At 31.1% G+C, this 16121-nt stretch overlaps 2 protein-coding genes across 9 annotated transcripts in view; one reads left to right on the top strand and one right to left on the bottom strand.

Moving 5' to 3' along the window:
* The first annotated feature begins 4730 nt into the window (after positions 1–4730).
* LOC112685723 (glutaredoxin 3) lies at positions 4731–6524 on the top strand. Its single transcript, XM_025557687.1, has 7 exons — positions 4731–5050; positions 5132–5234; positions 5300–5461; positions 5523–5771; positions 5837–5952; positions 6140–6250; positions 6317–6524. Exons 1-7 carry the CDS (start codon positions 5007–5009, stop codon positions 6498–6500), a joined length of 969 nt encoding a protein of 322 aa, XP_025413472.1. The 5' UTR covers positions 4731–5006; the 3' UTR covers positions 6501–6524.
* Positions 6525–9797: 3273 nt separating this feature from the next.
* Positions 9798–16121, bottom strand: part of LOC112685432 (cordon-bleu protein-like 1) — a 98725-nt gene continuing 92401 nt past the window's right edge. For 7 of the 8 annotated variants that reach the window (XM_025557313.1, XM_025557322.1, XM_025557340.1 and 4 more), the window contains 11 exons: positions 15933–16059; positions 14420–14565; positions 14039–14194; positions 13868–13974; positions 13578–13765; positions 13129–13389; positions 12625–12804; positions 11687–12505; positions 11519–11613; positions 11084–11154; positions 9798–11008 (listed from right to left, as the gene is read on the bottom strand). In XM_025557313.1, the coding sequence (XP_025413098.1) occupies positions 10156–11008; positions 11084–11154; positions 11519–11613; positions 11687–12505; positions 12625–12804; positions 13129–13389; positions 13578–13765; positions 13868–13974; positions 14039–14194; positions 14420–14565; positions 15933–16059 (3003 nt within the window). In that variant the 3' untranslated portion in view covers positions 9798–10155. The remainder of the gene's footprint in view (positions 11009–11083; positions 11155–11518; positions 11614–11686; positions 12506–12624; positions 12805–13128; positions 13390–13577; positions 13766–13867; positions 13975–14038; positions 14195–14419; positions 14566–15932; positions 16060–16121) is intronic. The other variant, XM_025557364.1, reaches the window with a different exon arrangement.

Genomic DNA, 16121 nt, shown 5'->3' with positions numbered 1-16121 from the left:
GGGGCACGAATTCCATTGTCCTTGAGTGGTGATTGGTGGTTTAGACGACTTCAACGCATCGGAGGGGCCCGACGGCAACGTACTGGGGAAACTGAAGGTGGAAGCAATCTTTTCCATCATAGTTCCTCCGGCCGTCACGACCGCGTCCTCCTCTGGCCCATCTTTGACATTGGTACGCATCATATGGTCCCTTACGGTTCTCAGCCAGTGCTTTAATGTACCAACTTTCTGGGACGACGTCAGATATTCTATCTCGGTGAACGCTTCTGCGGTCGCCGGCAGCCCATCCGTCTGAACGCGGACGTCCCACGTACTTTTTTCTCCCCAGTATCTTGGTCCTCGAAGCACCAGTATCTTGGTTCCCAGAGCACTGACTCTCCGTTTGAGAATAGCCGTCCCGGGTGGTGGTATGCGGTTTTCGGACGGTGGTCGACGCGAAGATCACGTCTGGTGACCAAGTGACTCGCTGCCGTCAACGTGGTCCGCAATTTTTCGTCTTCGCCCCAGTAATGGATAGAGTAACGGGGCCTGGTCGGCCACCCCCGTACCCTCGCGGTCGCTTGATGATGACCGAAGTGGGCCCGCTACGTTGGAACCATGGGCGTCCCCAGACATTTTTCTAGGGGGGGGGGGGGGCAAAATTAATTTAAAAATAAATGAAAATTTTTTTATACATTTTATTTATAGTAAATTATTATATTTCGTCATTATTAAAATTATGAATTAAAACATTACAATTAGGTAGGTATTATTATTACAATTAAAACATTAAAAAATATTTCTGTGGAAATAACATTATTCCAGGGGGGGGCAAGTGCCCCGTCTTGCCCCCCCTGGGGACACCCATGGTTGGAACCGGTTTTGACACCGGAACCACCCACTCCTGCCGACCTACAGAGTTCCGAAGCTCCTAAGGTGGTAATAATACTTGATTGATAATAACTCATATTGTGGTTTTTCAAGTGATTTCCTTCACTACATTTTAGCCCTACTGCCAAGGGGTTTTCGAACAAGGTTTCCTTTCTCTAGGACGGCTGCCACCCGAGGCTGAAAAGCCCGCCCTACCCTTTAATGAGAACCGCTTTGTCAGCCCTCAGTTCGTCGATCTGTCCAACATAGGAGACCCTGTTGGTAGTAAACTACCGTTGGCATAGCTCTTGGAACTGTTGAGGGATGCAAGCCCCCCACCACGTCAAGGTGGGTCCTCGTGGGGGGTTAGTCAAGATGTCACGCTAGACAAGAAACATTCTCAGCTCTACAAATGAGGTTAGGAAAGACAATATATTTTTTTCTATAACTCTCGGATAACCGCGAATGCTGTCTCGTACTTGCCTCACAAAAATTTGTGACATTGAAAAAACAAATTATGGCGACCTGCCACCCGAAGCATTACCTCATCGACATATTCGAGTGGCGTGCTTATTGGAGGTTTTTAAGAAGAAAAAGAAAAACCCACAGTACTTTGGGTATCCACAGGTGATGTTAAAAAAAATTCCTAACATTTAAGTCTAAGAGTAATGGTTTCATATTTTAACTGATGTTGCTTAAATTAAATGGAATTTATTCTAAAATATTCGGCAAAAAATAAGTTATGTTTTGTAATAGAAAAACTAGAACTAAATTTTCGTGCAAAAAATTATTATATATAATAATATAACAGCTAAAATTGACTACTAAAGTACTAACCATAAATAATAACAACTGTCTGTGAAAAATATACAAGATTCCAAGAAATCATATTTATGAAACTAATTACCACAATATTAAATAAAAAATTTGATTTATGTTTATTTAACTACTTATTAAATATACCTACATGTTTTGTTAAGATAAGGTCCATAAGTATAGTAGGCATTTCCTTATATATAGGAAAATACGCTTACTAGTATACTAGAATGAAAATAGTTAAAGAAAAAAATTTGTATCTGGCAATTGTCAATAGTTAATTTAAAAATAAAGTTTATAAAAATTAAAATAATAAATAAAAATAAATAATAAATCATATTAATAATTATATATATAATTATTATATAAATTATAATAATAATAAAAATAATAATAAATAAAAAGTAAATTTTTCAAAAATTACAAAATAAATTGTTTATCTTCATTTGACCCTAAAATAACAGTTTTCTTAAAAATAATTTTTTTTTAATATTTCAAAGTGTAGGCTTGAAATTGTTGGAAAAGGGTAAAAGTTCTTACCGGGTAGAAATATCTGCCAAACCGACCTTTGATCAGCGATATTGAGAAAATAGTTAACTGACAAATTAAAATCGTTTAAATTTGAAACTTTAAAGTATTAATGAAACTTATGATGGCTTCAAAAAAGATTAGAAGGAATTTGTATGTGTTTACTTACAACTCTATTGTTGATATGACAAATATTTCATACGAACTATTGTTAGGTTGAAAAATTTAATTTTAAAACGTCATAGCAACGCGTTATTGTTTTTAGCTAGGGGCAAGGACTTTCAGAAATTTGCATATATTTTTGGTTAACTTTATCGTATGCTTGGTAAGTATAAAATACATTTCATAATATTTATGATGAAATACTCAACATTTTTATTGCATATTTCTGCCTATTTTGACATTTTTTGGTTTAAGGAGTTATTTTTGATTATAAGAGCATATTTTAATGTTTTAGTGCATAATTTTATGGTTTATTGAAAATCAAACGTTTTATGAATATTTTTTATGAATCAAGGTCAAAAATTTGTTATTAACTTATAAAGACGACAGAGATAAATTTTTATCCTAATGGTTAGTATTTGTTATGTCTATTAGAACGATTAGATACGTAGATACTGAAGTAATACTACCACCTGAACCTATAATTACTCGTTGGGGGACGTGATTAGATATAACAGATTATTATTGTAAACATATACAAAGCATTCGAAATGTTTTTGTAAAGTTGAATGACGATTCAGCTTCTATATTAAAAGTAATAAATATTTTGGACGACCAACAATCAGTGTTGAGACTTATCTAGATAATTATTTAATGAACTTTTATCTTATCTAGATAAATAATTTCATTTTATCTAAAAAATTATCCAAGATAAAAATTCATCTATCTAGATAAATTCGTTTCTATACAAAAAAAGGAATTAGATATTTTTACTAATAATTTATTTTTTTGATAATTAATACTTTAATTTGAATTGGAATTGATATCTTAGTAAAAAATTGTATGTTCATAATAATATTATATATTAGGTATTATGTATTATTAATCTTTTAGCTAGGGGCTCGGAAAAAGGTGCTCAAATATAAAGTATACCCACATTTATTGTTATTTATTTATTTGGATAAACCCTTTGAACATATATACACATTATCAGGGGCAGATCCACGGGAGGAGAGGGTTAAACCCCCCAAAATCAGGAAAAATATTTATTAAAAATCAATAATTTTATGAATTAAGAAAAAAATTTGTTTGTAGTATGAAAGTATATGATTCTTATTTTTATTCATACAAGAAATTAGTATTCTTAGATTTAAATTAATGTATTATATTACTTATTATTATCTTAATTCATTATCAATAATATAATATATTTAATACGTAGGTATGTTTATATTCAAATAATCTTCATATATTTAGTGGAAATTTTCAATGCTTTAATCTTTGCAAATTCATTTACTAATGTTGTCCAATCGAGATTTTCAACAATATAATTTTCAATAGATAAGATTGCAAGTGATGACAATCTTTCATCACCCATAGTTGCCTTATGTGTAACCTTATATGTAACCTTATGTGCAATGTACGTATTGGTTATTGTCTACATTGACCAACAAACAGCTAGGTTAGTAATTGTTTCTTTTTAGTTTTGTTAAGTTTAATTTAAGTTTTTTAAACATTACCTACTACGTATTTCAATTTATTTTTACTGAGCAGGCATATGTATAAAATTATATTTCTTTGGGGGAAATTAATATCTACACCCAATGAAAATAAAGTTTTTATGAACATATATGTGTAACAGAAGAGGCTTAGACCTCATGGGTTTCCTAAAAAAGATTGGTAAGATTTAGAATTAGGTAGGGGAACGCTCCTCAATTTTTGATCAATACAGTCCCCCACAACATTTTTCCCACTTTAACCACTGCCTATGACCGGGCTTGGGTGTGGGGAGCAAAGCCCCCTACATCATACTTTTACTGTGGAGATTTTATTTTTGACAGAATTTGGCGTATACCCTTTTATATTTTTAGCACTACATCATTGACTATAGATTTTCATATATTAAATTAAATTTTTAAATTCTATTGAAATAAATATATTCTTATCATAGTAAACAATTTTCCAAGATTTTTGACATTTTCTAGGGGGGGGACATGTCCCTTCCTTGCCCCCCCCATATGGGCGCCCTTGGCTATAGCGCATGTTAGAATATAAAAATGTATTGTTATTTGAAAGATGCAAATATGATTAAATGGCAAACCGCCAATCTATTTTTTTTTTTTTTTTGGTCGATATTAACATTTTGATTGAAATGAACTCAAAAGATTCACTTCCAAAAATCACTCCTCACATTTCAAATAAAACAACTTATGCGACAGCGAAAAAAAAAATCCCATATAATTATACGCTACGGCAGACTGTCTTGCCGTACGGAATACGATTGCACGATTGGAACCTCATTGCTTTTTCTCTGCTCTCTGTGATATCACTGAACAATATTAGGATAACGAATTCATTGTTACGAGTGGTTACTGGTTGATAATAATAGTTTGCACTGCCGGAGCGCCGACTAGTTGACAATACGCGCCGTCGTCACTTATTCATTAGTTCTAGAATGTCTGTGTTGTATTTGATCTCGTGATCGGAAGGCATACAAAACAGAACGCAATTATTTATCGGACAAAATTTGGTCGAAAAATACATTTTCTCGGCACTCATCAGCTATCCCAGTGTCTGGTTCTTAGGTCTTGTAACTAACTACGTTACTCACGATTTCTGTCAATACTCATTAATCCCTTAGCAATTACAAAATGGTGACTGCTATTACTTCAGAAACTGAATTTAACTCTTTGATGTGTGTACATTAAACAGAACCGTTTGTTTTACGTTAATGAATAATAATTTACATGTGTGTTAAACTTTTCATTATTTGTAGTTCAAATGGGCTGTCCGTCGTACATTTTTACGCTGATTGGTCTGAACCGTGCCAATACATGAATAACATTCTTAGCGATTTGGCTTCGGATAGTGATTTCCAGGTAAAAAATGATGATTTATATTCTTCTGAATAAGTAAATGAAAGAGGTTTTTTGTTGTTGTATAGAACATAAAAGTTGCCAAGTGTTTAGCTGAAGATTTTGCCGAATTATCATTAAAATACAATGTGTCTGCTGTACCTAAGTTTATACTATTTCGTAATGGTGTTCAAGTAGATGTATTAGACGGCGTTGATCCAATACAGCTAAACAAAAAAATCCAAGCATTGGTACTTTTGAATTGATTTTAAATACAACATGTTTTTGTTCTATGTTTATTTACATGTTTAGCTTACCAAAGGTAGCCAAAAAGAACAAAAAGTAGAAGACATCAATTTGAGACTCAAGTCATTGATAAATTCTGCTCCTGTTATGCTTTTTATGAAAGGATCAAAGTCTGAACCCAAGTGTAAATTTAGTACTGCAATTATAAATTTGCTTAAAGAAATTGGTGCTGAATTTAGTACATTTGATATACTACAAGATCAAGTTGTTCGAGAAAAATTGAAAATATACTCTAATTGGCCAACTTATCCCCAAGTAAATTATAATAAAATTGTTTAAATTATAAAACGCTTATCTACAAAAAATTTATATTTGTGTAGCTTTATATCAATGGAGAATTAATTGGAGGATTAGATATTGTAAAAGAATTGAAAGAGTCTGGTGAGCTAAATGATCTATTAAAACTGGAAAAGAACAAAACTAACCTTGATGAGAGGTGAATAATTATTGAATTTTACACATTTTCTGACTAATAAAGTATATATTTTCTTGAAATTTTAGTTTTTAGGTTACAATTTATTAAACATATTCAGTTAAAATAATAAAGTAACATAAAACCTAGTCCTATTATTATAATATATATATATTCTCTGTTAATTAGTTCTAACATGTTTCATTTTTAGGCTTAAATCACTGACCAATAAAGCCAATGTAATGGTATTTATGAAAGGTGATAAACAAGTTGCTCGTTGCGGATTTAGTAATCAGTTGATTCAAATCTTAAATCAAACTGGGTAAGTGTTGACGTAATTTATATTATATGTTATTACTTTTATTAAATTTGGATTTAAATTTAACAGCATCGATTATGAAACATTTGACATTTTATCTGATGAAGAAGTGCGGCAGGGCTTAAAAGTTTATTCTGATTGGCCAACATATCCACAAGTTTATGTTAAAGGATCATTGATTGGTGGTTTAGACATAATTAAAGAATTAAAGGAAGGTGGAGAATTAAATGCTACTCTTAAAGGAGAAATGTAAAATAAATGGAATATAGTTAGGTTATTTATTTGATTGATGTAGTCTAATATAATTTGGCATAGAGTTTTCAAAATAAATCAAAAATTGCAGGTTAACATAAAATATAGTAATATTTAAAATGAATAAAAAAAAATTTAATTGTTTTTATTAAAGTTATTTAATACCAAATTTAATTCAGTTCAAAATATTTTTATGTATATTTTATATTAGTTTTGATTTATTTATTACTTACACTATTAAGTGGTTTATAGGTTAAAAAAATTCCTAATTGTATTATAAAAATGGTTCTTTGAATTTCAAATAAACTTAAGGATATTCTAAATTCACCTATGATTGTGTTGACTTTTATGATTTTTTTTTCAATGCATAATTAAAACATGATTAAAAATGTATGAAATTTTGCATTCTATGAATTTGATTTCTAAAATTAGATTTATTTGATATTATTGAAAATATATCTAAAGTACAAGGACAGATAAAATTTGTTAATAATTATTTTTTTATTAAGTATTATACTACAAAACTTGTAAAATCATAAAGATGAATACAACAAAAACAATATTAGATCAAGTATCTATTATATATATATATATATATATGATTTGTCTATAATTTTTAATGTATTATGCAATTTTATTATATACCAGGGATGGACAACTGGCGGTGCCCGCATAATTTTTTTTCTAGCTCGTACCATATTTTCAAATTATTTCATAACATTTTAGTGTGATAATTAGTATTTAACTTGATTATGTTGATTGTAAAATTTATATTTTATATTTTTCTCTAGCATTGAATTCCAGCTAAGTCATAATAATATAATGTATATCTATATTAGTATAGCTAACATAGCTATAGGTGATAGGCACTTATTTCATAGTACTGAATGTTGTAAAATTAAATTGTTTAAAGTAAATGCTAATGGTGATTTCAATAATCCTTTTTCATTCATTTTTCTATGTCCCACCAGATTTTAAAGTTCCAAAAATTGGTCCTATTGTTACTTTGAGTTGTCCATCTGTTATATACTAATACAATTAATCAATAAGCTATTAAATATTGATGAAAAAAATTATCTTTTTCTGATATAACTAAAGGAAATTATATAGATATTTTGGATTTTTTAACCTAAAATTATAATATCTCAAGTACCAGTTAAATATAATTGTGCTTTGTGATACTTTAAATGAAAAATGTACAGTAAAAACTCATTATATCTAAACTCTTTGTACCAAAAAACTCTGTATAATGTAAATATTACATAATAATGTTTGCCGTATAATGCATCAGTAAATTAATTCTCTTTGGCGTATTAGTCACTCTTAAAAACGAAACAATAATTTATGTTTCATAATACAATTTACATGTTATTATATATATATAATGTATTATTGTATTATATATTATAAGTCATAATACCAAGTATTCAACGAGCACTTGATGTGGTTGAATTTTTAGGAAAACACTTATTGTGTCATGAGGATGATCCAAAGTTATACGACAATATGGGACAAATTCATAGAAAATACAAAAAAAAAAATATTGGCAAAGTAAACAAGTTCAAACAAAGATGACAGACTATTTTAAAAAATTGTATAAAATATAATACATATTATAATTTAATAAAATAATAAATTGGTGATGTAATTTATTACTTATTTAATGTAGAAATAATGTTAAATAACAATACATAGATACCTAACCATTTATACATAAATAATTACAATTTTTTTTTTTTTAAACCCTCTTTATTACAAAAACTCTATAGCAAAATAAATCTCTTGGTCCCTTTGGTCCTTCAAATTCATTATAGAAAGTTTTCACTGTATTATACTTACATGGTTATTTTTCCTGATAAAACAACTGATCATTAGTATTATTATTTGCACACTCATTTACAAATAAACATGTTATCTATATATAAGTTCCAATTTGTCATATATTACTACTTTAATATGTAAACATTGAGTAGATCATGTCAATAGACATACTACTGTAAAAAACCTTCTATTGAAATAGAGCTTTGTTTTAAGATGTTTTCAATTGTTAAATCTTAATGACACATTTTAATATAATTTATTGTATCTATAGGTAATATTTCACTTACTACCTTATGATATTGTTTAATGATTTTAAAAAATAATATCTTGCACAACCTTAACATTATTGGATTCAGCTTCAAGTATATCACTGATCTTAATCACTATTATTACCTACTATAAATTTCATAAGATTATGTTAGTTGGTAAAGTTTTACTTTGCAAGTGAATTATAATTGTTATAATTAATCTCTAATTTCATATTGCAGATTACGTTTATACAAGCTTTACAGTTTAAAATAAATACGAGTAATTTGCCAAAACCAACTATTTACATACTTGTTAGGACAATAACACATGAGGAATGATCTTTAGTTTTCTAACAATTACATCAAACAACAGTGTACATTATTTTATTTACATAACACAAACAATCAAACATAAAATAAAAATTTACATAATAATATTTAGTCTATAAACTTTGGGTGTTTTACTGTATTAATAATTACCCTTAAGTTAAATTCCAATAATTGAATTTATTAGTATCATAAATAATGTATTATAGTTTATTTTGTTATATAAATACGAAAAAAAAAACATTAACTGACTCTACATACAATATAAATAATAATGATTAATATTTTCATTGGGTTCAAACATAGGTTGTAACGATAATAATTTAACTAATAAATGATTCCCTATTAAAACGAATATTTTGTATTTCTAACGTACGTATCATCTATTATTTTGGTAAACGAAAACAAATCCAAAATAAGTATTTTTGAAACTTTAGAAATATTGAGCAAACGTGTAAAATATAAAATAAAAAAAATAAAAATCGTCACAATTATTGCTTGGTTCCGATTGCAACTTTAATATAGTAATTCGAGTCTCTATAAACGTGTATATGTTAAAAATACACAAGATCAAAAAAAAAAAAAATAAAAAAAATTAGGACGTCTATATATAATAAGGTAGGTACTACAACATTATGAGCATCAGCAGGTGTTTGTTCGGTGTTTCGATTGCAACAGAAACACGGAAAACGGTACACTGATCGCGATAACTACAAGAGTGGATTTGAGCACAAGAATTTCCTAGCGTGGTTATTCGATTTAAACTTGGCGATTGTCTGCAGCGACTTTACTCCGTCACTGACGATTAGAGCCAAAAGCAGACGCAGCGTATTCGTAACACCGAGTATACCTACACTTGGTACAATGATTTCGATATTTGAAAACAATTTTTGTTTTTCGAAAAAAAAAAAAAAAAAAAAACAACAAGTGTTAAGATCAAACGCACGATTTTATAGCCGACTTCGATCGTCGAGAGGTCTCCGCAAGTCGTGTGCCTGGAGGTAACCTGCCGCAATTCGGACCGTGTTCGCCAATAGTTTAAACGATAACCGTACCGATCGCAGTGCACACAGCAGCAAAACATTTATTGTGCGAACGTCACATATGTACTTCCAACCCGTCTTCGATGCGAAACAAAAAGAAACAACTTTCACGGGACTCGTTTACAGCGGGTACGTTTTCAACACGAGTGGCCGACAACGATTAGGTTGAACAATAATAGTGCGTTTTTAGAATGATGGTGAACTGGTGGAGGCGGTGTTAGGCTCTGATTTTCCTCAAGTTGTCCCTCCCGCCGAACGACCTGATCGATTCGAGCAGGGTTTCCCTGGGGTCCACGTTCGCCGAGAACTCCCTGGGTTTCCTAGGCCGGTTCATTAACTTGCTGAAAGCGTACGGCCTGCTGCCGTAATCCTTCTTCGCAGGCGGTTTCGCATTCTCGTCGCTGCCGCCCGTCAACGCGATCGTACCGCTACGGTAACCGTAACCGTTGCTGAGCTTGGCTTGGGCTTTGATCGCTTCGGACAGAGCCAGCACAGGGCTGGTCGCTTGCAGCTGTTCGGCGTATGGTTTTTTCAGTTCGACCGACTTGACGATCGGAACCCGGGACACGGGCCCGTCGTCCGGCTTCGTCTCCGCGTCCTCCGCCTTCTGCTGGAACCTTTGCCTGATGCCAATCACGTAGTCTCGGTCGGTTTTGATGCTCACCTGCCGTTTGGGACGTTCGTTCCACGTGGACAGACTGATTTTCGGCGGGCCCGTGTACAGGTACCTCTTGGACTTATCGTTTGCGCTGGGCAGCGCTCGGCTGCCGTCCGGTCTATCACCGGCGAGCGGTTCGTGTTGCGGGTTCGACTTGGAAGGTGCTTCGTGATGACTGTTCTCGGACTCGGCGGATCTTACGGGCAATTCCGTGGCAGCTGTCGTTTTGTGATCATCCTGTCGATATGTGACAGTTAACGGCGTCTGCGAGCTTAAGTTTTTGTGCTCGATTGCATCTAAGATCGGTTCCGACGCATACGTTTGGAATGCATTTTCTCCGAGCTGATTTCCGTCGCAGGTTTTCGCTGATTCCGTTTCCAATGTACTAGGTGCTCCGGAAACGTCGTCGAAACTGTAAAACAATTTTTAGGCATGGTTAACATTACACGGGCAATGCAATTGATTACACTGTGGATTTTTTGTTTACCTTGAATTTTTATTCTCGCAGTTTTCTTTGGTTTTGTGATCTTCGATTTGAGGGAGAATCGTTTTTAAAATCTGTGAAATTAGTAAACATTTAATTTTCATTAATATAAGGTTTTATATGAGAAAACGTAATTATATTCTCCGAACAAGGCAAAAACATTTAGATAAATAAAATAATTTTTCCATTATAATCATTGAAAACCATCGGTTTCTTCTAGTTTTGTAAAATTTTAAAACTACTTTATTTGATAAACAGTTTATCTGATCATATATATTATAATCATATCGTAATAAATGTATTCAATCATTTTACCTATTCATTACAAACGAGAAGGATTTACGAACTATAACTACATTAGATAAATAAAGACAAATTACTATTTTATGTATTAAACCATGTAATTAATTTTATACGTATATGTATAAATAAAAATACCTGAAGGGAATGTAAGGGAGAAGATTGTTCTAGTGTGGGTTCAATTTTTTTTGGTATTATCTCTTGCTCGCAGTCTTGACTACTTTCTTGTGCATCTACAATAAAATTAGTCATACATATTAATCACGAATGAATATATATATATATAAATTATGGTTTTTGACTAACCTTCTGTTATGTTGTCCACGCTAAACGATCTTTTTACTATAGAATCTTCATCATAATTCAGTCGTTCGGTAGAGTAAGTTCGTCCAATATAATGCTTAGCCAATCGATTTGATGGTTTGATATTACCACTTAAAAGACTTATATGAGACGTACTCCGCTTGACCGTGATAGAAAAGTTAGTTCTATCCGTACTGAATGATTTGTGTCTATTAACCAAGTTCGATGTATACGATTTGTAAGCGGGGTTTGATTCTCGGGCTATTTGTGTCGTCTTCCATGTTTTGACAGATTCGTCACAAAATATTTCTTTGGGTCTAGAACAGTCTTCGTCGTAAGCAACGATTTTAAAATTATTTAATTTAGATTCTTTGGGATCAACTATTTTTACGGGTTTCTCTTCCGAGTGTATCTTCTCTTCACAACTAGATGGCAACGACGAATCGTCTGAACCTACTCCAGAATCTTGTGGAAAACAATGGTACTCGTCTCCAATTATTTTCTTGACAGACTCTTCTACAGTAATGCAATCTTCCTTCACTTCTGAAGAACTATTTACATTCGGTTCTTCTTGAAGTACGACATCTTTCAGATTACCAATGGTCACTGTATCGAACATCGTTACCGTAGGCGAATGATCATCATCTCTAAATGCCGATGGAGGATCTGGTAATTTATACTCCCAATCTATATCTGGGACGTCTGTGTGGTTTTCTTTTACAGTAACGATGGATGGCGTATCGTAACCACTGGTTGCATCTCCGAAAATGCGATCAATTTCATCGTCATCCATACGCAGTTCATCTTCGTCAGCTGTAGAACCTATTTAAGTTTCACATTTGAGATTAATGTTCCTGTTTAAAATTTACAATTTTCCAACACCATAATTTAAAAGAGCACATAAAGCACAGAAAAACGAAAGAAGAAGTTTAGTAAAGCACCTGAAGACAATCGAGGTACAATGGTCAAATTGGTAGGTTGATTGGACGCCTCTGGTCGTTTTATTGTTGAAGATCGCACAGGTGGTTTGGGTGCTGGTCTTTTCGATTTCAATTCCAATTTTGACAAGTATTTACAACCTACTACAATTGAGGATGTGGGAGATGTGGGTTCATTCAAATCTAAATTGGGTTTTAATATACATAGTTAAGCCAAGCAAGCTAAGATTAAAAATATGATAAAAATAATAATATGTACATAAAGTATAATGTTTTAGAGGGTTTAAACATATTCTTCATTTTTACAAGCCAAGACATCATTTAGATGTTCTAAAAATTTATTCCAAGATTCAGTTTTGTACTGACTATTAAAAACAGTGTTATTGTCTACATCATTTACATTGTTTAGTGTTACTGTAGATTTATATTTAATAGCAGGATCACTAGATAAAAAGCTTAAAGGTATTTTGGAATATTTTAGGACAGTTGGTTTCTTAGGTAACATACCTCTATCTACATCGGATCGACTAAGTGATGACAATGAGGATGTTGCTGGGGATAGATTAGGTTCAACTACATTATTGTTCATTTCTATTCTGGAAACAGTTTTTGATTTTTCTTTCGCTTCTGTTATAAATGTTTTTGTAGTGACAGGCAGTGTTTGTGATTTTCGCTGTGTTTCTTGTTCATATTCAGGTTCTTCTTGTGGTGGTGCTAGCTTAGGTTTATTTGCTAGTGGTGGAAGAGGTGCAGATTTCTTTTTACGACCTAGAAGTACAAATTATTTACAGTTTTCTTTAGTTAGGTATTTACAGCATAAAAATATAAGTTTATTGATTTTTATCATAGAACTAGATAAATTGAAACATGCAAAATTATTTAATATTTACATTCACATTTACATGTTCATACGTTATATATGATTTTCAAAAAAAAAAAAAAGTTATTTTACTTACTTTGAATAGAAATAAGTGACGTAGTAGATACCGAATGTTTTGATTGACCTATGTTGTTAGACATAAAAGGTATTTCGGAGAACTGGTTTTGCTTTTGTCCGCAAGCTTGGAGATTGGTCATTGAACGCGATATACTCGGGCCAGACGTTTTGGTAGAAGTAAACTTCTCCGGCCTCGTTATCCCAACACTACAAAATATAAAAATAAATTATTTGATATTTCTTACCCATTAAAATTTCTTTACTTGTTGGTACAATTTGACATCGTCAATTACTACATTTTTATGTTACCTGCAGTCAACAGCATCACTAAGCACTGACGATTCGTGGTATCCACTACTGTCAGAACTGTTTCGGGAATGAGAAATTATCGTCGGTTCTGGAGCATTTCGTTGTTGCTAAAATGTTTACTTGTCAGAAATATTTTAGCTAAATAGTGAACTATAATGTTAGATATGTTACCGATGGTGGTTTTGGAGCTAGTCTTCTTTTGCGTACTGGTCTGGACGGCAATACTTTGACCATTAATGAGCGGCGTGGCGTGTCTGACGATTCATCGGATCTTGTAGGACTTAAACTTCTACCGCCCAAGCTACCACTGCTCAAACTATCATCGCACTATAATCAGTAAGTACATAATTAAGTTAAGCTTAATGTGCATAGTAAATAAATAAAAATTATTCGTGTAACAATAGATTCAATGATATTCTGCGAAAGTAAAGGTATATTTGCTACTAATTATTAAATAGTAAGACAATTGTATTTTGAACATGAATGTTATTTAGAACGCCCATGAAAAATAACTGTAGAATATTAATAATAATCATATGCTGTATACGTTACCGAAAATTTTTTAGGTGTCCGGGACATTATGTCATCCGAAGATAAACCACCGATGAGAGTGCGATTAGTGTTCAACACTAAAGATAACTGCTGTAGTTTATATTCAACTAATGATTTACTTAAGTTCAATGGCTCATTCAATTTGTCTAAAAACAAAAAAATTGTGCAAAATAAATAAATTTGTGAATTTAATGTTGATTTCTATGAAACTACGTTGTTAAAAAGCTAGAACTTTACATCTGTAGTATTATATTCTTTTCGCGAGTTTAAATTCGCAGATAAGATATCACAGAGTACTTGACAAAAAATGTAAGGAATTTGGGAGCAAATATTAGATAGAAAAATAATTTTGTAAGCATTGAAAGGAATTTAAATAAGGCGCAGTCGTAGTAACAATGTCTGGTAAACATCAGTGATATAAAAATAAAAGAGGATTACACAAAATAAATTTACCATACAAGAACATGATAATTTTAATAAAGTGGAATTATATTCAATAAACTTAACAATAAAAATCGTTATGAATAGTAACACTTTATTTTATTTTTAACAACAACTTAATTTTAATACATATTTTTGAGAAATTATTTATTCTAAAAATAATATAAATTATATTCCTTGAGTTGAGATTTTATTAATAAAATGACAAAATTATAAATATATTAATAAGGCAACACAGATTATTTAATATGTGCAGTAAACCTTTATGAATTACATAGTGTATTCAATACATTTTGCATCATTCGGATTTTTTTGGATTGACTGAAAATTCGTGCCGTAAACATTTAGGAATTCAAGTCCATTTTGAAAAAAATTAGTTCATGAACAGAAACATTTGTGACATCTTGGGCGTATCAAATTGTGTAGTAACAGTATAAAACAATTAAGGGTTATAACGATGAACCCAGCAATATTTCTTAACTAATATTAAATCGAATAAGAAATGATAAGTGTGTAAATAATAGTTTTATGTCAATTTATAGTTAATAAATCAATTTTAATATTAAAATGTTTAAATATATAACGATTACGTCCATCAAATTTTTTCATATTTATATTTTGAAATAAAAATGGTTAGTTAATTGATCATAATAATAAACATTATAATAATATATTTTGGTGAATTAAAGATTTTATGCAGTCGTAACCAATGGTATTTGAAATTTAACAAGTATGTTTACGTAATGATGAATATAGTTATTTATCAGTAAAACTATTTTTAAGAAATCATTAAAACCAATAAATCTACCATTACATATGTATCATATAAAAAAGTATGAATTCAATATGAAAATAATTTTTTTTTATAAACATTTTTAAATTCATATTTCGATAGTCAATTAGTACATATAGGTACTTTTCGATAAGCGACATAATAATGTTCAGTTTTAAATTTCGAATAATATAATCATTTACAAATGTTGTAAATGACATTATTGTCTGTGTTGATGTATAATACTTTGTAATAATATACATAAATATAATATAATGAGCATTTATGTTGAACACATACCTGGTTTTCTTAAGGTGTACTTGTTCGGATCAAGGTTTTTCTCAAAACATATTTGTTTTAAAATATTGTTTAGTTGCGTTTTTGGACTAATTCGGGTTACGTAAAGTTGATTTCTCGGTAAATGTACCTAAAAATGAAAAATACAAATATTAATCTAACTAGGCAGAAGAAAAATAATGAAATGTTTAA

Source organism: Sipha flava, unplaced genomic scaffold (genome assembly GCF_003268045.1).
Source record: "Sipha flava isolate LNK unplaced genomic scaffold, YSA_version1 107_pilon_pilon, whole genome shotgun sequence".
In the NCBI taxonomy this organism is placed as follows: Eukaryota; Metazoa; Arthropoda; class Insecta; order Hemiptera; family Aphididae; genus Sipha; species Sipha flava.
Note: the sequence above shows the minus strand (reverse complement) of the source record. Positions and strands in the feature narration are given on the sequence as shown.